The 26619-nt window shown below is 39.6% G+C and overlaps 3 protein-coding genes and 1 long non-coding RNA gene across 8 annotated transcripts; 1 reads left to right on the top strand and 3 right to left on the bottom strand.

Annotated features, from left to right (window-relative positions):
• Window positions 1-9: 9 nt before the first annotated feature.
• LOC117433975 (uncharacterized protein C6orf47 homolog) lies at window positions 10-6029 on the bottom strand. 2 transcript variants are annotated; one of them, XM_034056454.3, is made up of 2 exons: window positions 2834-6029; window positions 10-870 (listed from the first exon to the last, which is right to left on the bottom strand). In XM_034056454.3, exon 1 carries the CDS (start codon window positions 3690-3692, stop codon window positions 2835-2837), a length of 858 nt encoding a protein of 285 aa, XP_033912345.3. In that variant the 5' UTR covers window positions 3693-6029; the 3' UTR covers window positions 10-870; window position 2834. The 2 variants fall into 2 exon arrangements, with proteins under 2 accessions (XP_033912345.3, XP_033912344.3); XM_034056453.3 differs by having other exon boundaries at window positions 10-873; window positions 2834-6026.
• A 1057-nt stretch (window positions 6030-7086) lies between these two features.
• On the bottom strand, window positions 7087-12243 carry LOC117433993 (uncharacterized). Of its 3 annotated transcripts, none has more exons than XR_004548986.3 (8): window positions 12138-12243; window positions 10884-10954; window positions 10076-10134; window positions 9742-9785; window positions 9052-9101; window positions 8097-8151; window positions 7817-7868; window positions 7087-7182 (listed from the first exon to the last, which is right to left on the bottom strand). It is a non-coding gene; the product is annotated as an uncharacterized LOC117433993 (long non-coding RNA). The 3 variants fall into 3 exon arrangements; XR_004661280.2 differs by lacking the exon at window positions 12138-12243 and adding an exon at window positions 12032-12053; XR_009311370.1 differs by lacking the exon at window positions 9742-9785.
• Window positions 12244-12273: 30 nt separating this feature from the next.
• On the top strand, window positions 12274-16018 carry LOC131709086 (BOLA class I histocompatibility antigen, alpha chain BL3-7-like). 2 transcript variants are annotated; one of them, XM_059010935.1, is made up of 6 exons: window positions 12274-12350; window positions 12612-12830; window positions 13071-13178; window positions 13701-13733; window positions 14967-15014; window positions 15106-16018. In XM_059010935.1, the coding sequence occupies exons 2-5, from the start codon at window positions 12710-12712 to the stop codon at window positions 15011-15013; spliced, it is 309 nt and encodes a 102-aa protein (XP_058866918.1). In that variant the 5' UTR covers window positions 12274-12350; window positions 12612-12709; the 3' UTR covers window position 15014; window positions 15106-16018. The 2 variants fall into 2 exon arrangements, with proteins under 2 accessions (XP_058866918.1, XP_058866917.1); XM_059010934.1 differs by lacking the exon at window positions 12274-12350 and adding an exon at window positions 12393-12459.
• Window positions 16019-17884: 1866 nt separating this feature from the next.
• Window positions 17885-21656, bottom strand: LOC131709084 (major histocompatibility complex class I-related gene protein-like; the record flags this gene model as incomplete). The annotated part of the gene is given in 7 exon segments (XM_059010926.1): window positions 17885-18708; window positions 18989-19036; window positions 19254-19286; window positions 19481-19588; window positions 20200-20487; window positions 20932-21198; window positions 21396-21656. Coding segments are annotated over 6 exon segments (1004 nt in total), but the record flags the coding sequence as incomplete, so codon positions are not given.
• Between the last annotated feature and the right edge of the window lie 4963 nt (window positions 21657-26619).

The following is a 26619-nucleotide window of genomic DNA, read 5'->3' as shown; positions in this document are numbered from 1 at the left end:
TCAACTCAATTTTAAAAGTGAACCACAACGTGAAATTTTAATGTAGTATAAAAAAACCAAGGTTTCACAGTGATTTGAGAGTCAATTTCACACGTTATTTGGTTAAACTGTGGTCTAAGAAGTGTTCTTTGTATTTTTTCATACATTAAAATTGTTATTAGTATACAGATAATGATAACACTGTCAGATGCGTTCGCATCCCCCATTTCAGAACAGCATATGCTGATTAGCTGGATTTGTAGCTCCCTGACCAAACGTCTAGAAGCTGGTTTGTAGTGTATAACAGCACAAGATAACTCCATTTGGGATTGATGGATAAACTGGTTAAAAACACCAATGAATCAGTCAAAATGTGCAGTGATGTTAAAATCGATAGGCAGCGATAAATGAGTGGAAAGACCCACAGCAATGATAAGTGTGCTAAACAAGATTATTAAAAGCCTTTGTGGAGAGTCTTCATCTTGCATTCTGTACCATGGTGAGGAAACCACTGGCTTTCTTTCATGCATCTATAGATTTTCTTTGGAAAAAGATGGGACGACATGCAGAAACAAAATGCAGGACATTTTTGAAACCCTTAAAGATTCCAAGATTCCAACCATAAAAATAAAAAGTCATACTCTTTCACAGCTATCCACTCCAGGCTGTTTGTAACAGGTGTAACGGCATTGATGTGCACAGTGGTTTTAAATAAAGGCTCCAGTGTCAGAAACAGACCCTTATTCCTGATCTAGCCATCTGCATAAATCCATCCAGGTTACAGAGGAACAAGATCTCGAGAAATTGTCATTGTGTGGGATCCTGAAAATTCCTGGAAAGTAGTCTTCAATCCCAGATTTTTGGATAGGGTTCCAGAAGTATCTGTTTCCCCTGCTTTAAGGAAAGACAGACACTTTCATTAGTACAGTTCTGCACTGAAAGAAAATTCAAACAAACACACTATCTATCTGCAGTCTGTTTCAAATGATTATTTTTATATAGAAAAACATAGTTCTGTATTCCTGTCCTTTCATGTATGGTGACCTCTATAGGGAAGGATAAAAAACAACTCTTCTGGTTTTTATATGCAGACATATGGAAGACACAAATGCATGATGACCTCATATGAGGATGACATTCCCCCATATAAAGCAATGGAAAAAATGTCAATGAAAAACGGTGTCCAAAACTACTATTTTTCAGCTATTTTCACTATTTCTTGCATGAAAGGGTTGCAACTTTCTCTGTTCACTTGTATACAGATCTAGGAAAGATAACTCCACTCAAACATGTAGATGGATCCAGAAGCATAGGAAAGATAACACATATACTCATGTACTAAAATAGTTTGGACACAGAAACTATTTTATTAGTTTCACCAAGTTAGTCTTTATGTAAAGTAGTGCGGATGTGTTATTTGAGAACTGAAACTCAAAGTTTGACAAGACAAGCATTTTGGGGAATGCTTTCATCCGATGTGATGCGTGAGAGATCTTGTATAAATCTATTTCGGTAAAACTATGAATGCTGGCTTCACAGACCCTGATTATGAGCAATCTTGGATGACCTCGTGTCAGGTGATGTCGCCTGTGAAAAGTCAACATGCATTTTTATGAAACCCCCTGATTGAAACTTGCATTCCAATTGGCTAATGCAGGGTCACAAGACCAAAATGAGTTTGTGCCGTTCCAGTTGAACGGTCAATAGCGACACCATCCCACAATAAACAAAGAAACAAAACTGCAGACCAGCCACGGCATAATTCTGAATAAGAGTTTAATAAATCTAATAAAACAGATACTGACTCCAGTGTTCACTGTATTCCTTACAGTGGAAAACTGTTCCTGTTGGGCTGAAAACCACTACAAGCCTCAACTCCAGTCACTATCGGTGTACTGCTAGTACCTACATCAGTGTGTGAGGTGCACTGCAAATGCCTGTGTTGTGCACAGACCCAGCCCAATTCCTCGTCTGACAAGTCAGACAGGCACCAGTGACACAATCATTTAGCAGACTTGCAGAGGCTAGGAGGTGAACTATGCATCACAACTGCTGCTGCAGAGTCACTTACAAAGGGACCTCGTTTGTTTTACGTCTCATCTGAAGGATGAAGCACAAGGAGGTTCAGTGACTTGCTCAGGGTCACACACAGTGAATCAGTGTCGGAGCTGGGATTGAATCAGGAACCTCGTGGTAAAGCCCCTTTATTTAACCACTGGACCACCAAGCCTATGTGAGAAAAATCCTGTTCTGAGGAAACTCAGCCAAAGGGAGGGACACTACAAGATCAAGAGGGGTTTAGCATGTTGGCACAGTCTTGGTCATTTTAGTAAGCTATCTGCATATGCCTGCATAAAGACTACATATCCCATCATTCCTCGCTGTTACTATCAGGGTAAAGGTATGCTGGGATCTGTAGTTTTTTTTTGTATTCTCTTGGTGTTTGTTCAGGTTGCTGCTGGCATAGTCCCGACCCTTTTACTAATACTTCTTCTAAACAAGGTAGTTCCAATAATAACCAGGCTGGGTGCAGGTTTCATTTCAAACATCATGGTAGGATTTGTAGCAATACGAAAATGAACTTATTTAAAAACTTTTTGACTGACATGTTGAAGACATTGAGAAAGACAAAGTAGGATTTATTATGTAAAACAAATCTTTCTGGTCACTTGACTTGAACCACTAGACCTGCACAAGCCATGTGACAGTTGTGTGCAACTATTCAGTATTGACTCCACAAGGGCATAAATGTGGGTGCAAACTGCCTGATCCTAATTGGACCCCATTCTGGGGTGGTGTTTCCTCTGCATATGGTTGATGATGACACATAAAACCACCTGCACCAAATACTCACCTCAAAATACAGCATCGCTTATGCGAGCTCCACCCTCTTCCTTCTCCTCGCTCTCCAACTCCCTCTCCGTCTCTCCCTCGCTGCTGTCCAGCACTGTCCCCTCCTTGTCTTCTCTCTCCCCTGGCTGTCCCTCAATCTCTCCTTCGGCTTTAGCCATCAGACTCTGTTTCACACTGACCGAGATCACCAGGGCCTGCAGCACACCGTAGACAAGCGCAAACTGGGGCAGATAGGCCTGGACCAGCCACAGCAGCAAGCCCATTCCAGAGACGGACACAAGAAACAGCGCCATCCCATGGATCCAGAGCTTCAGCGCGCCCTTGAGGCCAAACACATCCAGGCAGACTCGAACAACCGGGGAGCTGACGTACAGGAAGCCGACGACAAACAGATCGAAGAGATGCCGCAGGAAGTTGAAGGAGATGTCGTAATGTTCCGGGAGGATTACGTGGTCCCATTTGGGGGTCTTTTTAAAAAGGGCAGGGGGTGTAGTGTCCGGGGATCCGGAGGGGGCCATGGAATACACACTTCCTGAAAAGTCTGCCTCTTTCAAGGGAATGGGGGTAATGTTTTTTACAGGCTCCAGCTGCTCTGGGTTCCTCCAGTACCAGCGTATCAGTGGCAGTGCCTGCCACCACCTCTGGGGGGAGCTCTTGTTGATCACAGCTCCTTTGACAGGACCCAGCTCCTCTATCTTCAGAAGCATCTTTCTCTCCCCCTCCTTTGCTTTTTCTCGTTCCACCCTCTCTAACTCTCTCTCTTTCGCTAGCTCTAGTTCCTTCACCCCTTTTCTGCTGCCCCATGGTCGATAGTACAACACAGGCTTGACCCAGCCCCAAGCTCGCCCCACTAAAGACATCCTGCCCAAATTTCTTTAAAGAGTTTGATTTGGTTATTATTTAATGTATAACTGCTGGGTTCGTAAAATGGTCTCAATAGAATACCTTTTCTTAATTGTTCAAACTAACCTGCATTATCCATGCATGTAAGCCAATTTAAAAGTATTAACTTATAATTTAAAATCACAGATTCAAAAATCCGTTGATTACTTGAATTTTCTATTTGCAATACGTGTAATTGAGTGGGTCCTCTATAAATATGTGCTACAAATGAAATCTTAATTTAAGGTTGTTTAAATAGTCTATTATGTATTACAAACAAACAAAACCGTATCTAAACGTGTAATATACTGATTTTTTTTTGCGGTAATACGTCAATGTTTGTAGAGGACGATGTGGCTTTTTTTTGTCTTAGTATGGAATTTGGTTTGTTTATCTTATCAACCGTCTGTCGATTGCTTCAGTCCCCTTACCCCTTGGCAAGCAGCTGTAAAAACGCAAGCTCTCTTACCGATTGCTTATTTATTCATGAGTTCAGCTTTGCTCTCGCCCTACCTCAAAACACACAGCTGTCGACTGTGTTACAAACTTTCTATTTCAGAGTTGTTGTTTTTTTTGTTAATTTGTTATTAAACTAACCGATTTCTCTGTCACTTTCCAATCGTTCTCAAATCGCTTTTCTTTTCGCTTCTGAAAACTCGGTACTGTGGAAATGGTTTAAGCCCTCTCTCTAGTTTTCTAGTCGCTCTAATTAAAAGGATGACCTTTCGCCTATATGCTCACAAACCACACCCAGGGCGATGTTTCACCTTTTTCGTAGTCTGGCCGAATTCCAAGTTTCGCTTCATAAATTTCAAGTCAAGCGGCTTTTGTTAGGACCACAAAGGCCTTGTGTGAATATAACCAGCTCTCAACGTTGTTAGTACCTGTGTGTTAATATTATCCGGAAGCTGTTTTTCTGTTTTTTTTTTTTCTCAACAACGTTTTTGTTTATCAAAAAGGTACACAAAGCCGGCTCTGTGTGGAAATGCACCTTCACCTTGTATCTCTGCCCCCTCTCTCTCTCACAAGCTTACAGTAACTGTAAAATTTGAATATATTGAAATCATTTTGGTCAAAAACGTCATAGCATAATTTTGAATAGATAACTTATTACATTAAAACATAAGCAAAAAACTTTAAATATTTTGCCACGTCCCCCATTTCCCTTGTATATTAATACGCCTTGGATCTACACTTAAAAAAATCTTCCTGTCGTTCACTCAGAGTTCAGCGGGCACCGAGAAAAGTCGTTTACTAATTTTTACCTTCCTTTACTTTGTCAATAGTACTCTGTAGTCTGGTATTTTCTTTTACTTTTAATTGTCTTGCTGCTGTATTGGAAAGCGGAGGGCTCTTCCAGTATCCACAGTTTATTTTCTCTCTTTTTTTTGTATTTATTTTGTATAAAGCAGATATGTTGCTCTTTTCCCCCAAAAATGTCCTTTTTGGTCTCAGAACCTTATTGTCCAAAAACAAATAGGAAAATGTCACCAAACAAAGTTGAACATGATGAAGCGTAATGAGAATCCAACTCCGTTTAACGAGACAAAAAGGAAACACGCTGGTGAGGTTTAAAAAGTTGAAATAATATTTTAGAAGTCGTCTTAACTTCCAGGTGTGGTATGTCAAACTTCTTTCACTTTTTTTAAAATAGGAAAACGTACTTTTCAGCGTTGTCTCTGTAAATCCGTTTTTTTACAGCACAAAAACAAATGCTAATAAAAAAGTATAGTTAGTTTTTTTTTGTTGTTCTCTGTTTGGTTCTTTTGTATCAAGAAACGCGGGTTAGTCACTAGCTTCTGTTGCGTAGATATATTGTTTCTAATGGAAATCGTGCTTCCATCGTTATAGTCGGATTTACCACGTCCGTCTTGTCTTGTTCGGATGACTTTCCCTTCCTCTCCCACTCTGCTTCGTCTAGTCAGACCGACCTTCCTTCAGTTCTTCCTCCCAAGTTTTTTTTTTCCTATCTTCAGTACAGCTGCCAGCTTGTGAAAGGCAGGCCCGGAGACAACTGGGTGAAAACTACGGCAGCGCAAAAGGATCAGAATTATTTAACAAGGGACGCGCCCTGCACCGTGTTCTTGCAAACGATTTATTTTTGGCGCACATTTATAAAATATAATAAAGCACATCAAAAGGCTGTCAACCACGATTTGTTTTAAATGCGCATGTTCTTGCCATAGGACTAAATTTGCCTAGCAAACCCTATGAACGATACAGCCGGTAAGTAGCCTGTCCCTACGTGCAGCGACGCCTCTCGAGCTAACCCTTAGCGTATGGTTCTTATGATTTAACCTTTAATTAACCCGTTCAAGGACAGTCGGAGGCTAGAAGCACATGCAGCCAAAATGCAAATCATTTGAGGTTCTGCTTTAGTCATGACAGACAGACCAAAGTTGTGTTAATCTCTGCTCAGAATTCATCTGAGCATGTAAAATCCTTCTGAAGTCACGTGATGTAGTAATTCTGCTCCATACTACTGCTGAAGACCAAAGGGGGTTGAAAGCAGCGTCTGCTTGCTGACGATCTATTTCAAAGTATATGAAATACCATGCAAGTAAAGATCCACATTTTTCATCTAAAGGTATCACCTTTAACTCAAACAAATCCTTTAAATTTAGTACTGAAAAGACATACGGCACAGGAAGTTTACCCGTCTCCCTCTGAACTAAGGTTTTGAAAGACCCCATGTGGCTTGATTTCAAACTGCAAGTTACCTCTCAGTCCAAATCTACCACCCCATTTAAGGAAAGCAGTCATCCCAGTAGAAATGCAACTGCTGCAGCCCATGCATGATATAAACACAGCAAAGAACCACACATACTACTCTATGTGGAGATGAGCTTGGTTACTCCGATTAGGAGATTTGACACATGACCCGCAAATAATTGTTCATAAACACTAAATTAACCAAACGTCCTATAAAACTAATGGTAAACTCCACAGTAGAAGGATGAATGCATTAGTGTTAACAGTTCATTCTTCACATTAATTATCTTGTAAATACAAAAAGTCAACCAAGCTTTGAAATTACTGGTCATAAAAAAAATGTCCAGATTTGTTTAAGACCATCCAAGTCACTAATGGAGTATTTTATTGCATACTGTAGGCCCACATTTGACTAGTCAGGAGCAATGTCTTTGCAGACTGCCCGCCTTCATGTATAAAGGGAGTAGAGCATGAATGATATTTATAATATATTGCCAAAAAAACATTTTCTAAATGGGTCTTCAGGGGTGTTTTTTTGTGGTTATTAATCTGTTGAAACCAAAAATCACAGATGCTGCATGTGTTTAAACATGCCAAATTAACAGTTGGGAGTCATGTAAAAGTTTTGGTTTAGATGAACAGAAACACACTGAAACGGTGTACATTAGTTTAACTTTATTAAAACAGGATCCATTAGACAGCTGGAACATGAGGATATCTGCCATCTGCACTGCATCAAGCTCCGTCAGTCAGCACCTGTGAACACAATACTGTACATCAACACAGAGGCGCCATGTTTTTGAAATCTCGCAACTGTTTTGGTGTACACTCTACCGTTGTGCCTGCACAAAGTTGTGTTAGAGGTCCCTCAAACTGACCAATGTTCAAAATGCCATAGGTCAGTTTGGGCTACATGTAGCATGGGTCAGGCTAATTCAATAGCTTCTCTAGCCTTTCAACTGTGTAACATGGGATCTCAGATCACAGGCGAGGTTTGATCAGTGGACTTGAATCTTGAGTCTCATTACAAATGAAACATGAAGCTTTAAAAAGAGCTCAGCCCAGGAGTGTCTCAGTGCGCTGCGAGAGTAACTTCACAGAGTAATCAGTGAACCAGAAAGCATTTTCATCATCAACACTCCTTAGCACCACTCAAAACAGAAATTCACTGCACCAGCAATCTTGGCTCTAATTGGTGCAAACTTAAAAAAAAGTCAACTGCTTACTTTATTGGAGCCTCAAGGGGGCCAGACTCACACACTGTTCTACAGACATGTCTTGTTATTGCATAAGAAACATCCTTGAACTGGAGGTGTATAAAACACGGAATTTAAATGTGGGCACTTTCGAAGAGTACAGCAAACAGGTTTTGTACCGTTATAAAACTCACCTCAAAAGCCAACACAATCCCCACCAGATCAGCACAGGTCACGATTTCTATCCTGCAAGAGAAACTAGGAGTGAGTTTGCTGATGGAACAGCCAGGCTTCTTCACCTCCCCCCCCCCCACCCCACCATCTATAGTTAAAGCCAGCTGTGTGTTGTTCAGTGCACTGTGAAAGAGCTTCATGTTGTATTCAGATACTCTAGTCTGTTAGCAATCATCATGAACACACTCCAGCCCTATGTATAAGCTCACAGCATCCATTACACACCCACACTGAACTCACCATATACACTGCCTCCCAAGAGCCACCTGCACCAGCCTCAACCATCAGAGTGTGCCTATAGGATAGAAAGAGGGTCAGAAACTTGTACACAGATGCAGTGGAATCACTTCTCAATTGTGATCACTACCAGGATTGGTTAATAAAACAAACCATCTTTAGGGAGATTTGCAACTTTTAAAAATGACTTTAGTTCCTATTGGTTTAAATCATCAAGGATGGAAATAAGACTCAAATAAGCAGTTTGATCCATTCCTGGTTTTACTATTTTTTTTGTACACACCTGAGCTGGTTACCTATACTGTGGCTAATAAAGCATGCATTAAAAACGGCTATGCAACAAGAGTCTTAGTTCTATCATCGATTCAATAAGCATCACAGTGCATTCAGTGGTCCTAATAGGCTACTCTATAGGGTATCTACCATATAACTTTTTGGACCATGCTAAAACCAGTATGGGGCATGTATTCAGAAGCTATAAAATCACATTTATCCATCTGTCACGAGCCATTAGGAATCTACAAGTAGCTACTTTGGGATTTATCATGCATTTATAACCAAGAACACTTAACAGCAAAACGTGCCTTGGAAACAACCAAATAGGAATGTTATTCTGGAGCAGCTCGGTGCACAGAGTCAGTGAAGTCGGAGACTCTAGTCTGAAAGATTTCATCATGGACATTCCAGACAACAGGAAGATTTCAAACTTAAAATAGAAGACAGACTACTACTGGCATGGAAGCAAGACTCCCATTGCATAGCAGTTTGATCCGTTCCTGCTTTTACTAATTTTTCATAAGACACCTGAGCTTATTACCTCTACACTGTGGCTAATGAAGCTTGTAGTAAAACCTGGAATGGGTTGAACCCCCAAGTAGCAAGGCTCTTGTATTTACATCTTTATACTATAAAAACCAGACAGACTTCTGGTTGAAATAATGTACAAGATTCAACTCACTTGAGAGAAATCCCCTTCACAAAACAGGAAGGTACGCGGCATCCACAAACCTTTAGGAGAGAAAAGAAAATGCATGTCAGCAACACAGATCACCTGGTTCTGAGGCTTCATAACCTTCTACTAAAGGTCAAGCCCAGGTTCAAATCACATTTTGAAAGGCTGTTCTCTGAAGACATGCATTGCAAGCATGCCGAATTCTGAAGAGGAACACAAGCAAGCCCATTAGATAGGCAAGTGCAATTTGGTTTTATAGGTCAGTCAAGCACTGGACCATATATGAGCCATTACAATAGTCAGTTGAATGATAGTTCTCAATTTAAAAAAAAACACCCTCTTCTGCATTAACTTGCAGTGTGTTTCAGTGCACTGTGAAAGAGCATCATGTTGTATTCAGAAACTCTAGTCTGTTGGCAATCATCATGAACACACTCCAGTTGATACAGCAAAAAATTCACACTTGGGTTTGCATTGCCAGATTGAGTGCTGGCCAGTCCAGCCTTCTATAAAATGTCTTAGAATAGGTCTCAAAAGGATCCTGGTCATGCAGCTACAAGGAAGGAACAATTTAAAACAGAAGATTTTAAAAGAAAAAAGTATCAAATATTAGTTGTGGGTGCAGGACTAGAGAGTGTCTAATCCTAAAAAACAAAAATTAGGAGTTTGTCCAAATTACAGCCAGTAGTTGCTTACCTGAAACTAATTTTCAGTAGAAGGAATCCAGAGGAGGGACCTGCCTAAAATTGAAGCAAAGAAAGTTAGTTATCAGGACACCAAGCAGGAAATGTTAAGGGTTTAAACTGCAAGAGTGTGTTGCTCAGTGCACTATGAAATAGCATCACATTGAATTCAGAAACTCTAGTCTGTTAGCAAATCATCATGAACACACTCCAGCAGATAACATGCATTTACATTTTATATAGAGAACACTACCCAGTAAGCAGACGTCTGCCAAATAAACATTTGTTTTAGTGAACATACATCATTCTACAATCTTACAGTGCAAAAACCCATTTGTTAAACTTACCCAAAAATTCTCTCATCTGTCCACACATTGCCCATTTTGATGAAGCAGGATTCGCCCATCTACAGGAATGAAAGTGAATTAGTTTGCAGGCCCTAAACACAACCACATGGCAGCCAGGCAGCAAGTCTGTATTTCCTGCCTGGAGTGTGTTTCTTCAGTGCACTGTGAAAGAGCATCACGTTGTATTCAGAAACTCTAGTCTGTTAGCAATCATCATGAACACACTCCAGCAGATTCAGAATCGCTTAGAAACAAGTCTGTCGACACAGCCTGCCTGGTTTAAAATGTTCCTCCATACATCCCCAGATCATTTATGGTAAACAAGGATCCACAACGGAATAGGCAGTTCTTAACCAGACCTAGTCCGCCCCCTACCATTCAAATTATTAAGATGAATGGGTAGGTTAGTGCATTATTCACCAAATGAGCCACCTTGACCCCCAGATTAGAAACCTGTCTCATTGAAAAAGTGAAAGGCTATTCTAGCGATTTAGACACAGCTTCACAAAGCAGTTTGTCAGCAACTAAAACCATCTTCTCACTGCTCGTTCCACAAAATATTGCTTTTGTAGATATTCCACTCAGGAGTTAAAAGACCACCTCAATTCTGTATCTTGTAATATAATTGAACTGGGATTCACAGACTGCTACATAGTTCTTCGTGAAACTGAACCCAAGACTAGTCTAGTGAATTAACCCACGATCACCCCCAGATTGGAAGGCAAGAGGCCATTACATTACTTAATGGACAGGCAATAAATGAAATTAACAAGAAACTCCTCCCTGCGCCACTAGCAATAAGCCTCACCTGAAATGGATGCCATCTCCAGCACTCACCCACTTCCCATTGCAAGAGTAAAAGGCAGCATTGATTTCCAGCTAAAGGAAAGAAAAGGGGAATTAGAAGGTCCTCCTCTCATAGTACTGTGTGTACCACTAGAAGTGTCTCTACCCGTCCTACAGACAGTATTAGAGGTGCCCTCCAACCGACTGATATTCATCAAAATGCTCAGGGTCACTTTGGGCTGGATGGGGTAGAGGGCAAGCCAATTACAGCTTCTGTAGCCTTTAACTGTGTAACACGTGATCTCGGGTAACAAGCGAGGTTTGATCGGTGGATTTGACTTAAGCCAAATCGCAAACTAAACATGAAATTGTCTTTTGCGTTAAAGAGCTCAGCCCAGGAGCGTTTCAGTGCGCTGCGAGAGTAACTTCACAGTGGAATCAGTGAACCAGAAAGCATTTTCATCATCAACACTCCTCAGCAGGCCCAACAAGAGGCCGAGGAAATTACCCCAGGGCCTAATCAATACTGAGCATTTCAAAATGTATCGCTAGCAGACAACATTGAGAAACAGCATGCTGATTTAAGCTATCAATTTAGGTTACCTACCCCACTCACAAAAAAAGAGCGCCACTTCTCTGACCCATAAATGTACACATATTTCAATGCTGACCTGCAGGTGGCGTTAGAACACACTGCCGTCAGACTTCTCATTCATTTGACCCAATGTAAGCAAAAGTGTAGTAAGCACCTGGTTTAAAACAACGCGCCCACGCCTATCAGTTATTTTAGCCTCAAAGTGAAATCAGTTTATTTAATGATGGAAATGCTAAACGCCTTTGTTACTTAAATAGCGCTATTTTCAACTTTACTAACAAATAACTGTAATAGTCATACTCCGCCATCTTGTCCTGTGTCATAATGCTGTAAGCCTCCTAAACTTTGAATGCATGGGGCAGGGTCTTCGTTTTCGGTGATACACGTTTTATGCGAACGGTATATACACCTTTTTTTCTAAACAATAATACGTTAATTATAATAAGATTCTAATATCAGCAACACGCAAGTTAAAAAAAAAATATTTAAGTCTACTAAAACGTTTCAGGCGTATTCAAGAAAATAAAAACACGCTATAAATATATCAAATATACTTCTACTGCATGAAAACGTACATTTTTCCTACTTTCTAAAATATTCTCTTTAAGCAATCATTCAAGAAAGACGCAAAACTGGAACATCTCAAGCTGACACGCATGCACAGTCCACGCATGCTCTTACCTCTCTTTACACACAGTGCCGCGCGAGAAAGACCCACTAGCGTGTCGACCGTGGTATTTATAGGGGGCCTGTCTGCACACTCTGTCATGAAGGTACTCGGGAGATTGCCTGATTAAAATACCAAGCTGTAAACTGCATTGCCAGAACCATTTATCTAACGCTCTCTCAACTAGACACCAATATTAAACTGGTCTATTGCAGCGCGGACACAAGGTAATAATACATGAAGATTAAGTAATCGACACAACGGCAAGCGCTCAATATTACGTAATGCGAATAGCAATCACGTGTTTAATTAATGCAACTAAGTCTAATATATTAGGTACGTCTACTGTCTTGCTTCTCTTGACTAAAACCTGCGCCAGGGAAAAGACCGCGAGGTGGAGTCTGCACTACACCCACGAAAGAAGGGTCATTTACACAAAGTGCTACTTATGTTTACATTTATTTATTTATTTATTTATTTTTGTCCAGAGAACTGCGTCCACCCTCGAGAGGTCGAGGTGACCTGGCTGAGAGACGGGCAGGGTCCCCTGGAGGAGGGGGTGTGGAGTGGGGAGGTGCTGCCCAACATGGACAGGACCTACCAGGTTAGAAAGACCCTGACAGTGAGCCCTGAGGAGCAGGAGAGACACAGATACACCTGCCAGGTGGACCACGCCAGCCTGGGGGAGAAGATAGAGAAGGAGTGGGGTAAGAGACAGCGCCTGATTGCTTTAGATTAAACAGATAGTCTCTGTTATGTGTGTGTTGTATCATTATTGATGGTTTGTTCTTCTTAGATTATTACTTGCCATGCTTACTAATTATTCCAGCAAAAAATGTGAATTCTGAAAATACTGCTGAAAGCTGGACAGACAGGAAAGAAATGAAATTTTACGAACATGAAGACGATATGAAGTAACCCTTTAAATGCCTGCTTTGTGTTTACAGTGCCAGAGACTGGACTGCACCCGGGGCTCATTGCTGGAGTTGTCGTGGGTGTGTTGGGTCTGATTGCAGTGATCGCTGGACTTGTCATCTGGAAGAAGAGACAAGCAGGTGAGTTTGAGAGGGGCAAGCCTTCCCTAGTCCTTTATTTCTGTAATTTACATAGAAAGAACAAATTGACAGCTTATAACACTGGAATTTCAGGATATAACTGATAAAAAAGTTTTTTAGTCCTTGTTCAAAATGTGGACCCTTAAGCTCTTATCATGTCTAGGGATGGAAATAAGACTCCTATTGCATAGCAGTTTCACTCATTCCAGGTTTTAATACGAGCGTGATTAGTCCAGTGTATAGGTAACAAGCTCAGGTGTGTCAGTTTAAACTGGCTCTTTGAACACCCTTCACTGGGTCAGTTAATAAAGTACTGGATCCAAATAACTCTTTAGTGTCAAAGATAGTGTGTGTGGCATTTTCTTGAAAAGGACTTTGAAAAAAGGTGACATATTGGGTGCTAAAATCATAAAGATCTTAAATTAAAAAATAACATTCAATCCACAGCAGTTGTAGTGCAGTAGAGTATTAAAAATGAGACAGAATTGAACTTGAATCCTGTGTCTTGCTGTTCACTTCCAGGTGCCAACCAGCCTGACTACACACCAGCTCACAGTGAGTACTATAGAGATGTGTTAACTGCACTGCTTTAAATAGGATATCCGGAAGGTATGGCTTTCAGACAACACACATCTCCTTGAGATTATTCCCACAGCTATGTTTGCTTGAAAATAAAATGTATATAGGTGAAACAGCAACAGTAATCAGAAATGATGCACAGTATAAATAAGATTGCTGATCAAGAAGGCTGATCTTTAGGTGCAATTTTGAGCAATAAACTGGAGCAATGTTAGTACATGGTGCAAACACAACAATTACACTAAATCTTACCCAATATGTTTTGCCTCATTTCATCGGGCTCACATTTTTCTATGTGTAAAACGCACACATTATGGTAAACGTGAATTAGATTTGCTTGATGTTCATGTATTTGAAGCTGTTAGTGCAGAAAACGCAGATAGTTCAATGCCGGTCAGCTTTGAGAGGCTGCATGACAGAGTGTAGTCAACATTGAAGAGACGTCAGTCATGGAAATGTAGTGATTGGTACTCAAAGGTGAGCCGATGTGTAAAGCTGCTGGGAGTTTGAGTTCTTTTAAAGAATATGAATGGCAAACTTGACTGTTTCACATATCTAAGTCAAGGTAGTCCCTGATTAGTGCTACTCAGGGTCTGAAACTAGCCAGTAGAATGTTTTTATTTTTAAAGTTTTTAAAGGTCCCTGACTCCCACACAGGACGGCTAAGCCGTTTACCTATCAACACACACTTTTACAAACCATTTACCTTACACAGCCAAACTCTTCCTATCCCAGCTCCCTGGTGATCTCCCCTTCATGGAGCTGGAAGCTCTCTTTTATAGTTTGTGGGTGTTCCCAATCAACACCAATTACCTCGTTTGGGAACAGCCACATTCTCGCATGTTTTTGGCAGGGAGAGGAATTAACCCCGTCCCTGTCAACCACCATCAAAAACACACAACACCCAGACTATTTACCTACAGAACCTTTGCTCTGTTACACTATAAAAAAAATGCCCTGGAAAAAATAAAAATAAAAGTTTTTCCTACAAGAAAGACTCCCAGAAGTTCTTCAAGAGGAAATTCAGCACAATAAAGAGTGCAAAAGTCATTCACACATTATTTGTTAACAAATGCTATAGAAAAGGCTGGAATTGATTAGTAAGCCCAGTGTACTCTGAGCTGCATTTGTTCTGTGTTGTCTTTACTGTGTTTAAATCTATTAAAGGTCCTTCCCTGCCTGATGTCTGATTCTGTTTTCTCTTTATAGGAAAGGATCAGAGTGAGGTGTCATCCAACTCATCCAACAGCTCCTAAGGTACAGATCCCTCTTCATTCCTCTGTCATGTGTACAATACAATCACTCTGCGAGGTTTTCAATCTGTTCATCCATATCTGTGTTGTTTCAGGAGTTGCTGTGATGCTGAATGCAAAGGAAGTGAAAACACTCTTTTTTGGTTGTATTGTTCATTATAATTCCTTGATCTTAACAAACGTATTCAATTGGAACTAATCAAATGCAAATTTGCATAAAAGTATAATTAACTTAATGTTCCTACACATCGAGTGTGATTTTATTGTATTGATTTTAAACCCGACACCTCCTTATGTCGGACAAACACGTCCGGTTTAGCGAGGGGCTACTGTATGATTATGAAAAGCTTTTGAATAGAAACACATTTTTTATTTGGGGGTGAAAGTGGGGACCCCACTGATGGGATTAAACTGCCTTTCATTGTTTATTCGAAAAAATGTGGTGCTATGCTAGAGATCTCACTAAATTCTATACTGCGGATCTCTTCATTAACATATTTTCTCTTAACACATACGACAAAATGTTTACTTTGCGAATTGTCGCAACGAAAATGTAAATTACAGTATGTTTGCGCTGTGGAGTAGTGGTTGGGGCTCTGGACTCTTGACCGGAGGGTTGTGGATTCAATCCCCGGTGGGGGACACTGCTGTTGTACCCTTGAGCAAGGTACTTTACCTAGATTGCTCCAGTAAAAAAAAAAAAAAAAACTGTATAAATGGGAAATTGTATGTAAAAAATTATGTGATATCTGTGTAATGTATAATGTAATATCTTGTAACAATTGTAAGTTGCCCTGGATAAGGGTGTCTGCTAAGAAATAAATAATAATAATCTACCCGAGTGTCTTCTTAATAAGCATCTTCCAGCCCTAGAATTCACTCCATAGCACAAGAACCGTTAGGTTTCAAAGTGTGGCAATTGTGTTATTTTAAAAGGCATTGGTATTATTGTTTATTTTTCACTATCTGTGGCAGTGATCAAAATAAATAAAACACATTGAGATCAGAGTTTGTTTTCAGTGTATTTTTTGTTTCACATAATTAACAGCATTTTAAAATTCATTGCTCATTTTCCATTCAGACAAAATGTAGTATCAACCTTGGTATGTTTTTCTAAGAGGTGTTTAGAAAATATGTAATGGACTATGAACTGCTATGACCATCAAATTCTATACAAACCACTTGTTTTAGTAATTTGGCTTCCCTGTAAGGGGATCTTGTATGAGTTTACAAATCCACCGGCTAATATCTCAAACTATTTTAGCTGCAACTTGATATTTCCTGCAGAATGTCCCTTTTATATTGTTGTTGATGTATAGCTTCTATTTTCACTTTGACACGTTAATTCATCCTACCACTGCTACACTGTAGTTTATCCATAACTATATGGTACATTTAGAAATATTAAAGGAAACCAATGACAAACATTTTGACTGCACATTTCTTTTCAATGTTTTCAAGCTGGCAGGCCATGCGGTTTCTCTTTAGTTTGTGCACAGATGTTAGGACCCCCGTCCCTGCTTTACACTCACTTTGCTGAATCTGTGTTTTGGAAGCATCAGCTTAAAGTGAAAACAAAATCTGAAAAACTGAAGTGTCAACTGAAAAATAAGGTAAGGGGAAACAGAAGGGGGGATTTAAATAATTCTCACATGGTTCAGCTTAATCCCGAGTTTCTTTTAAAAACAGACCCTAAAACCAAATTGTTTTCTCATAAACTAGAAATAGTTTTAAAGCCTATGTTGATTAATTATGTTTTTCAGGTAACATGCTACTTATTTATTTATTCATAGTAATGTGGTTGACTCCAGAAGAGCCAGACTGGGCATGTAAGATTGGAGGTCTTCATGAAAATGTGAGTTACTTGCATAAACTATGCATGCGTGATTGGTGTTTTTTTTTATCAGAATACTTTCATTTTTACAAACCTGAGAAATTGAATTCTGCTCACGACTGCTGACTACGCTCCCCATTGGCTGAGACCCATTTCAATAGCCAATCACGTTATTCTCCACTGAAAAAGCTTCTGTAAAGGAGTGTTTTCAGTTTGGTAACTAAAGGTGCAAAAATGCATACAACATATCACAGTATACCATTTCAAAGAGTGACAGAACTAGTTTTCATGCAAGTATCTGGATTAGGTTTATTACTGGTTTGGTTTCTGAGGAGCAGAGATGGCTGTATCGCTGCTGGTAATGCAATATCAGACATTAGCTGTACTACTAGTATTGCTTGTCTTGAATACGTCTGCTTCTGCCAGTAGTTTTGCAGGTTTATAATTTCTTCACTAAGTACACCGTAATTAAATCTTCTGAAGCAGTCAGTAATTTGTGTAGTAGGTGTTAACTAATATGCCTCTGTAAGAAGCCCTGGCAAATTATCAATTTAAAGACATCATCTCTGGTTGTAAATAGAAAAAGCATATTGAACACTGAACTTCAGATTAAAATCCTTGCAATAAAAATAAAACTGCACCTGGATTGTGCCAGTGTGCTGAAACCATCCCCGCTAGGGGCATGCAAAAAAATCTGGGGTGCCTTATGGTAGAACCGCCCCTGCAATGGCACGGTGTACAGTATGTGTGTGCATTAGCATTTTCCATATGCATACTGTGGGTGTATGCACTTTGTCATGGCACTGATAGCTCGAATTTTGAATTTGTATGCCACCAACATACTTGTTGATATAGGGACATGAAATGGTATTTTAATTATAGGTCATACATTGCAAATAAAAAAGAAACATCATTGACAAAAAACTTTTTTTAGTCAGTGCCCCAAACCTAGCAAATAAACAAACGTCCTTATCAATCAATCTTTATTGCTTATATATCGCCTTTTCATGATAAAAAAAAAATTACCTTGCAATTATACAAATGGCATTATGCTTTAATATACTGTAATACATTACACCAACTTATATTTTTTTATAAACATTTGAAAAGTATTTTTTATCAAAACAGAAATCTGAAGCCTACATCATTTTAAAATAAACCGAAACACCAAAATAAAAAAAGTAATTAAGCATTTACATTTAAAACAATTCAAGCTTCATAAAGTACTGCAGACCATTTCGGATTTACAGTAATATGATAGCTGACTTGGTTCCCCCTTTCCAATGCAGTTTTAGGGTTACAACATCACCTTGATTGTACAATAACTCTGGAGATCATATCATCTGATTACCATTCTATACAGTTCATGTCAACCACAATGTAGGTCAAACCCTTGAGGTAGAAAATAATGAAGAACATGTTTAAATGCTACAGCTAACCACTGCTCCTCTGTTTCAATAATAACTACAATCCCTTCAGACAAATAACTACAAATAATAACTACAAACACCCAGCCCAGTGTAGATACAGACACTCCACAGTAAATAAACTTACATTAAACTATGTGAACAATTTTCAAAAGTCGATTTGATTCAGGTGAAGTAAAATAACAATGTGATGTACAGAAAGAAATTAGGATTGCATTTGATTAAATGTGAATTTCTAGGTAAAACTGTCTACATGACATGTGAACAGGGCCCCATGTTGTTAGTGGAGTTGTAATGCGTTTGTTGCAGTTGCAATGCGTTTGCAATGTGATGTTATTATGAAGTAGTGCACTGCAGTAGTGATGGGCAGCCTCTTGTAAAAGCTGAAGCTCAGCTGTGTTGTGTCACTTTCTCTGCAGGCAGCATCTCAGCAACTCCTGAAACACAGCAGATATGGGACATGGAGACTGTAGTTAGTCAAGCACAGTACTGAGTGGGTTGAGAGTAAACCAGATAATCAGCCTCACTTGTTCTAACTTCTTGTCGTTAGCTAGAATACCATTCAGACGAGGTCATTACTGCATTCATAATCAAACTCGACACAGCAAATTATAGGAGTTAATTCAGAACTGATTGTGTATTGTTGTGCAGTATTTACAGACAGTGCTGGGGATCAGATTAGTTGGTCAGTGACAATGAATGAAGATGGATCGTTACCTTAAGAATTGCTGGAGGAGCTGGAAGATGCATCACTCTGTTCAGTTGCTGAAACATCAGGAAGGAATGGACCATTATAAGAAAAAAAACACAACTTTAACATACAATTGAAAAAGGTGCCATGGTTTTAAACATGACACCTCAAATCCATTGTGCAATGTGGTATAACTAACAATCGTAAAAATGTATGCCGGTCTAGAGCACATTTAGAATTTCTGATTAGTCTTTCCATATTTCTTCAATTTTAAACATATTAAATACTCACTCTGAGCTGCTGTGTAGTCCGTGGTCTTGGCACCTGGCAGTGAATAAAACAGGATTAATATTCTATTCTGTGCTAACATAGCCTTCTGTGCTAACATCACTCACTGTTCATCTTTTTGGGGATATTAAAATAAATGTCTATAATTTATTCTCTTAAAGTACAGAGAGAGATATTATAAACGTGACATTAATAAAGCAGCTCCTAGCCCTGTCTCCCAGTGCACTCACCTGCTTGTCTCTTCTTCCAGATGAGAGCTCCAGCGATCATCATCACAGTGATCAGGAGCAGTACAGACACCACAACCCCACAGATAATCCCAGTGTGTGAACCAGTCCCTGGAACAGCAAACACAAAGCAGCTCAGAATCCATGAAGACAAATCTGTGCCTCTGCAGCACTGAGCTGTGCACCTGTTAGTAAATGAGCATTTCATCTTACAGACAGTGCTAACCAAGGTTTTAAACCAATCTACTGTCATTGGCAATATTAGATATTTCAGTTCTTTATATTTTATTACATTTGGTATATGCAGAGATCTCAAAGACAATGCCACATGTGAAGTAGCAGAAACTTCATGGTACTTCATGTGATGTTGTTCATACTGGTCTATCCTCAATCAAACCATATGACTTACAGCAAAGGTACTGAGATCCAGCAGTTTATCTAGAGTGTCACATTTGAAATAGCTGCATACCCTGAACACTTACCAATTTCTTTGTGGGGATAGGGTACTTGTTGCCCATTTTACCCCAATTAGACAGCTTGCTCACCAATATAATCTGAATAATCTGAATATAATCATCCCCATGCAGATTATTTTAATGAGCCAACCATCTCACAGGGGCATTAAAATCACTGGGGGTGCAGCATTTACTGGCTCACCACAAAGCGGATCTGTACATAGAAGCCACTGCAATATGTATCAGCTCTCCCTCTCTCTGTCTTACCCCACTCCTTCTCTATCTTCTCCTCCAGGCTGGCGTGGTCCACCTGGCAGGTGTATCTGTGTCTCTCCTGCTCCTCAGGGCTCACTGTCAGGGTCTTTCTAACCTGGTAGGTCCCGTCCATGTTGGGCAGCACCTCCCCACTCCACACCCCCTCCTCCAGGGGACCCTGCCCGTCTCTCAGCCAGGTCACCTCGACCTCTCGAGGGTAGAACCCTGTCACGTGACAGGTGACCTCTGACCCTGCAGGTTGAACAGCTTTCTTCTCCAATAGCCTCACTTTGGGTCGGACTGCCAATGAAGAACATGGATTTGTTAGGTAACCTTCTGCGAAAAGTCACGTCATACAGTACATATGACATGACATATAAAGTGTTGTTAGGACTGTCCTGCCTCTAAATAATAACGTCCTATTCAACAAACCAGTCATGGTTAAGCATTACATATTGATTAAAGAGGATGAGTGGACAGGTGTGGGCCAGGATCTTGCCTTTCGGCCTGAAAAGAGCCTCCTCCTATGAGACCCCTGACAGCTCTCACAGATCAATCAAGGCAGGTTGACGGGACCCATCAAACACGAAAAGGAGATGCAAAAAAGGGCAGAAAGAAACCTTCCAACAGAAGGAAAGTGGGAAGTCAAAGCTTTACAACAATTGTGGGTCGCCCCACCTCTAGAATATCGCCAAGCTTTCAATAGTCAGTTTTCTGTAATGTGGCTCACAGTGAGATTGTTACCTCTCCTCTTGAGTGTGTTTCTCCCCTTCTCCAGGTATTTCTTCAGCCAGTAGACACACTCCTCTTTATAACTGCTGAGTATGTAAGCTTTACTGGCTTGCAATATCTGCTTAAAGAAGACTGCCTGCTGCATGGTGGCAATCCAGGTCTCCCTCTCCAAATCTAAACTAAGGAATTCCTCCCCGTCGTACGCATCCCGATAAAATATCCGTGAGGTCCCGTCATCATCCAGCTCGCAGCCAGCCACCCTCTGGAACGTGTGAACTCCTGGAGTGTAAAACATCAAGGATAATCTCCAAAAACACAATGGATATGCGCTATAAAACACAATGGATATGTGCTATAAAACACAATGGATAAGCTCTACTAGGATGTGTGTTTGTGGTTCTCTGGCAAAGGCTTTGAAATATTGTTACCAGTGTATTTCAGTCAGCAATAGGGATAGCGTGTGTCTCTATACTCACCTCCCGAATGGTTAAATTTATTCATCACAGTTCCCAGCCTCTCTGTTAAGAAATTCTGTTCATGGAAAGCACGTGAAGTATGTGCCTCCCACTCTTCATGACTAGCAGCCTTCTCTGTCCAGTCCTGGTGGGATTTCAGCTTCATGATATTGCTGTCGAAACTCACAAGTTGCACATCGTTCACCATCTCTACTATAACAAAGTCTGGAAGCCATGTATCTCCAGAGATCTTAGTGAAACTGTATGTCAGGGTGTTTGTTCCTGAAAGAGGACGGAAACAACAATAAACTGTTGAACGCTTAAAGCTGTATCAATATAATCTCAAGTCTGTTGATGGTTTCTTTTACAGTCAAGAAGAGTTTCATGCACACAAACCAGATACAGCCTACAGAAAACGTTCTTTAAACAACTCATTAAATCAGTGGAGGTGGAGGGCGGACCACCTCGAGTCGTTAGACCACCCCCCGAAGTGGCCCGGATTGGGGTCTGTGATGTGGAATATGGGCTGTGACTCTCCTCCCCCATCCCATCCTTTTTTTTTTACGTTAGGGTAAAGGTAGAGATAAATGCAATAGGTGGACAAAAAAAAAACCCTTAAGCCCCCAGCAGCTGTAGAATCATATTATTGTAATCACACTGACAACACGTTTCATATTATTATTATTATTATTATTATTATTATTATTATTATTATTATTATTATTATGTAATTAATTTATCAAGGTTACAAGGTAAGATTAATATTTAAATACAGTGTAGTTTACAGTAAGTGCAAACAATATTACTAAAATACAATAGGATGCAGCAAGTTAGGATTACAACAAGTTATATCTACAAAAACATTGTAGTAGTGCAATAGTGCAAGGATAGTGCATCAGGAGGGGTTGATCTACAAGTGCAGGCTAAACAGGTTTTACCCCAATTTGGGTGTTAAACGCATTTTCTCTACAAGCCAACAGTTCTCCACTAGCCAAAAGTGAATGAGTTTACCTGCGCAGGGAAGAAAAAAACAAATACTGCTGGGGAAGGGCTACAATAATATAAATATGACTTTATTATTATTATTATTATTATTTATTTCTTAGCAGACGCCCTTATCCAGGGCGACTTACAATTGTTACAAGATAGCACATTATTTTTACATACAATTACCCATTAATACAGTTGGGTTTTTACTGGAGCAGTCTAGGTAAAGTACCTTGCTCAAGGGTACAGCAGCAGTGTCCCCCACCTGGGATCAAACCTACAAAGAGTCCAGAGCCCTAACCACTACTCCACACTAACAGCAAAAAAAAACAACACCAAAAACTAGATTTGTTTCCAGAGAAAGAAAGTGGTATCATAATATGAAACTGAAAATATAGCTCGCTTTTGTGTTCTGGGAATAGTAGTTTATCTGGAACATGCTGAAAGGTGTTTCCAAACAACAGAAATGCAAAAACTACAACTCCCATCATCCACGCATTTCAACAATATGCAATTCGCATTTAACTTGCTGTCAAGGGGTTTTCCATGCAATCGAGCAGTGACAGTTTATTTTTTGTCACCATCCGATTGATGCAATTTCCATTATTCAATAATTAACTCAATAATCGTGCATAGAAACGCTACAGCATTGCTTCAGCAGGGGGTGGGAAGGTGTGAGAGGCTCCACCAATTAAAACCAGGGATCAGACTATGTCATCTGCTAGTACTGTTTAAAAGCAGATGAGTATACAACAGAAGCATGCCGCCTCTGAGTAAAAAAAAAAAAAAAATCTCTGGGCTCCTCCAATTAATACCTGTTCTCAAATCATGTGATCTGCTACTGCTAGTACTGTGCTTAATAGCAGATAGGAGTTTATAACGGAGACTTGCCTCCTCAGAGGAAAAATAAAACCTCTCTGTGTTCCAGGAATGTAAGGGACCACTGGCACCAGGGAAGGGAATGCAGAGGCTGCCATCGCAGCGCTAAAAATTTTTTTACAGCAGTAAGACCGGCCAGCCAAATCCACTTTTGTTGTAGTGACAGATCACGTGAAAAGTCATCGTTTAGCAGCACGACCAAAGGAGAACAAGGAATGACTTTCCTGAGTATCGTGGATAAAGTCGAGCAAACCCGATCCCAAAATACAGCCACATCCGGACATTCCCAAAACATGTGAAAAAAAGGGCCCATGGCTCCCTGGGGACAAAGTGCACACAACAGGGTATCATTTGGAATCTTCTCCGAGGATTTTATTCTATGAATAAAATTAAAATGGATCAGCTGGTGATTAGGGTTTTCAGAAGCACAGCATAGATTATCCCAGACAGTATCCCAGCAAATGTCTGCATTTGCAGAAGGTAGGTCCCTATTCCAAATAGCATCAATCACCAATGGGTTATACAAGGCTCTTAAGTGAGTATAGAGTGTAGACAGCAGCCCTTTTGTTTTACCCCCTGTGCAAAGTATAATATGAAAGCTTTGTCCCCCAGGGAACTCCAATTAGAATAAATGGAATTAGATAAGTCATGTATTAAACAATCAAGAGATCTTTGGAATAGAATGATCTTTTAGCACATATGTATAGGCTACCTTCGTTACCATGTTTTCAGATGTTTTGTAATAAATAATAATGTGCATTGTGGAATAAAACACCGACCTCTGAGCCTGCTGCTTTACTTACTGTGTTGGAAAAGTAGGCCTAATAGCAGAAAGGAAAGTAATCTCTCTCTCCCCCATCTATCAGAAATCTGGCAACCCTGCTCCTGCGGTACGCACGGCAGGTGCAATTGATCAGCAGCTCCTGAGACAAACACGCAAAGAACTCTGAAGGTCTGCGCGGGCCTCAGTTTTAAACCTGACCAAGCACATCTTTCTTAAAACTGCGACGCGTGAGATTATCTGAATACTAAATATGTGACGTCATAGTTAATATAAACTGCCCACAACCCTAATAAACAACGACTGCCATCAAACGTGATTGACAGTATATGAAAACACACACAACCAATACATAAATAAACAAACTAGTGAGGTAGCTTTCATTTAAATCAGGTTGCCTTTAAAGCGGTCCACATGTGAAACATACTTAATTTATACATAGCCTACAACATAATGAAAATGTGACAGGAAATGCTTTCCGAATGTCGTTTTTCACTTACCATATAATCAAAAAATTTGAAAACGTTTAAAATGAACACCGACATGATGAATAGAGTATAATGTTCGAGAAACGTATCTACATCTCAAAAATAAAGGTAGTTTTCAAAATGCTACGAAACCCGGTTTTGTTTCTGTAATTCTGTTATTTTGACTATTGAAATCGATTAATCAATTTGGGGGCAGACTAGCCGGTCACATTTTAAAGGATTGTTTTAAGATCTTAAGAACATAAGAATGTTTACTAACGAGAGGAGGCCATTCAGCCCATCCTACTCGTTTGGTTGTTAGTAGCTTATTGATCCCAGAATCTCATCAAGCAGCTTCTTGAAGGATCCCAGGGTGTCAGCTTCAACAACATTACTGGGGAGTTGGTTCCAGACCCTCACAATTCTCTGTGTAAAAAAGTGCCTCCTATTTTCTGTTCTGAATGCCCCTTTATCTAATCTCCATTTGTGACCCCTGGTCCTTGTTTCTTTTTTCAGGTTGAAAAAGTCCCCTGGGTGGACATTGTCTATACCTTTTAGAATGTCGTTTTTGCGCATTGTTGCCTCCCTAAATATTTCAACGTATGAAGAAAACTTAAAACTTACCGGTTGAAGCACCCTGAACCAGGAAAAAAACTAGTAGCACAGCCAAAACATCAGCCATTTCTGCTGGCACAAAAAAATAAAAAAATAAAACCAACGACAGACGTCGTTATCTCGGTATGTGATTTAAAAATATGTATTTTCAGTAGGCTCTAAATCTTTTAAATGTTGCTCGTCTTCGACAACCAATGAAGTATTTGCTCTTACAAGACTTGTAAACAAAGGTAAAATTGCGAGGCGTGACTTTTAATCATTGTGTACCCTATACTGCGTGCTATTGACACTCTCCTAAAGCAGTAAGAGCAAATAAGCAACTCCGGTCAGATTAAACATTTACAAATGGTATGCAGTTATGTTGTTAATATTGTAAAAGTAAAACTATAACGCAAAATATCTAAGGTGTTCATTGAGGACAAAGTTCCTTTATCATTTGAAGTGGTATAATAAATAAGTCCTTATAATATTTTTGTAGACAGTTTTGTTTTCATTTGTCAAAAAAGATGATGCACAGCAAGCAAATATGATACTTAATCTAAAGTCGCCTGAAAATTCAATATATATATTCTCGTGCTTGAACCTCTGCAAATTCCCCTAGTTACTATTTTTGTTTCTGTAGCGGATATCACGTGCTGTTCTGTTGTAGTTACCAAGGACAAACAAAGCGCAGTTGGCAGACAAACTGAATGCAAGGTGCAGATCAAACTGGCAACTGAATCAGAATGGGTTACCTGCACAATATCCGGGTGATTGATTACACATACGAAGTGCCGAAAGGGAATTTTACAGTTGTATTTATATCTGTTAGCTAATAAATTAATTTCAAATATGAATAGGCCGACATTGTTTTAAAACATTAGTAATTTCAGTAACATTAGGATTTCAAATATCGTTTGCTAATATTTTCAGTTGAATTATAAATCTTTTTTTTCAATTGTAACTATTTAAATATGAATTTTTAATATTTGAAAATGTTGAATTAATTCCCCTTTGAAATCCCATGTACTACAGCCAAGAGTTTCTTATGCGATTAGCAATTTTATGAGCATTCTGAAATTTTCCAGTTTCATTAAAACGAACAAATATGTAACTGATTTCCCCCCACTTTCTATCACTTTCATAAATGAAAGTATAATATAGTTTAAGTGTTCATAAGTTGGTGCGTTATTTAAAGTTGTATAGTAGGGGAGACCGGGGTTGGTTGTCACACTTTTTACTTTTTATTATTTTCCTCAATCTGGTGACATTCTGAGAGGTTCTGTGCCTCGTTATATTGAAGAATAACTCTTCACGTACAAATTGGTTGTCAAAAAGTATGTTCTTGGTTTTACAGTAGACAATAATGCAACATTTTCTTGTTTTTTTATAAAATAACAAAGTTTCTACTGTGTACAATGACAGAAAATGATGTATTTTTACATAAAAAATATAGACCTATATATATATTTGAAATGTTGCTACAAAATAATACCACAGCCTCCACAGAACCGGAGAACAAACAGTAAATAACTTA

The sequence above is a fragment of the Acipenser ruthenus genome, chromosome 41 (genome assembly GCF_902713425.1).
Source record: "Acipenser ruthenus chromosome 41, fAciRut3.2 maternal haplotype, whole genome shotgun sequence".
In the NCBI taxonomy this organism is placed as follows: Eukaryota; Metazoa; Chordata; class Actinopteri; order Acipenseriformes; family Acipenseridae; genus Acipenser; species Acipenser ruthenus.
Note: the sequence above shows the minus strand (reverse complement) of the source record. Positions and strands in the feature narration are given on the sequence as shown.

What these genes read in the sequence shown, in the direction of transcription:
- LOC131709086 (XM_059010934.1), top strand. Translation starts at nt 12,408, where the DNA reads ATGCGAATAGCAATCACGTGTTTAATTAATGCAACTAAGTCTAATATA. An exon ending in AACTAAGTCTAATATATTAG is followed by an intron (nt 12,460 to 12,611) that starts GTACGTCTACTG and finishes ATTTTTGTCCAG; the next exon opens with AGAACTGCGTCCACCCTCGA. An exon ending in CTGGAAGAAGAGACAAGCAG is followed by an intron (nt 13,179 to 13,700) that starts GTGAGTTTGAGA and finishes GTTCACTTCCAG; the next exon opens with GTGCCAACCAGCCTGACTAC.
- LOC117433975 (XM_034056454.3), bottom strand. Translation starts at nt 3,692, where the DNA reads ATGTCTTTAGTGGGGCGAGCTTGGGGCTGGGTCAAGCCTGTGTTGTAC.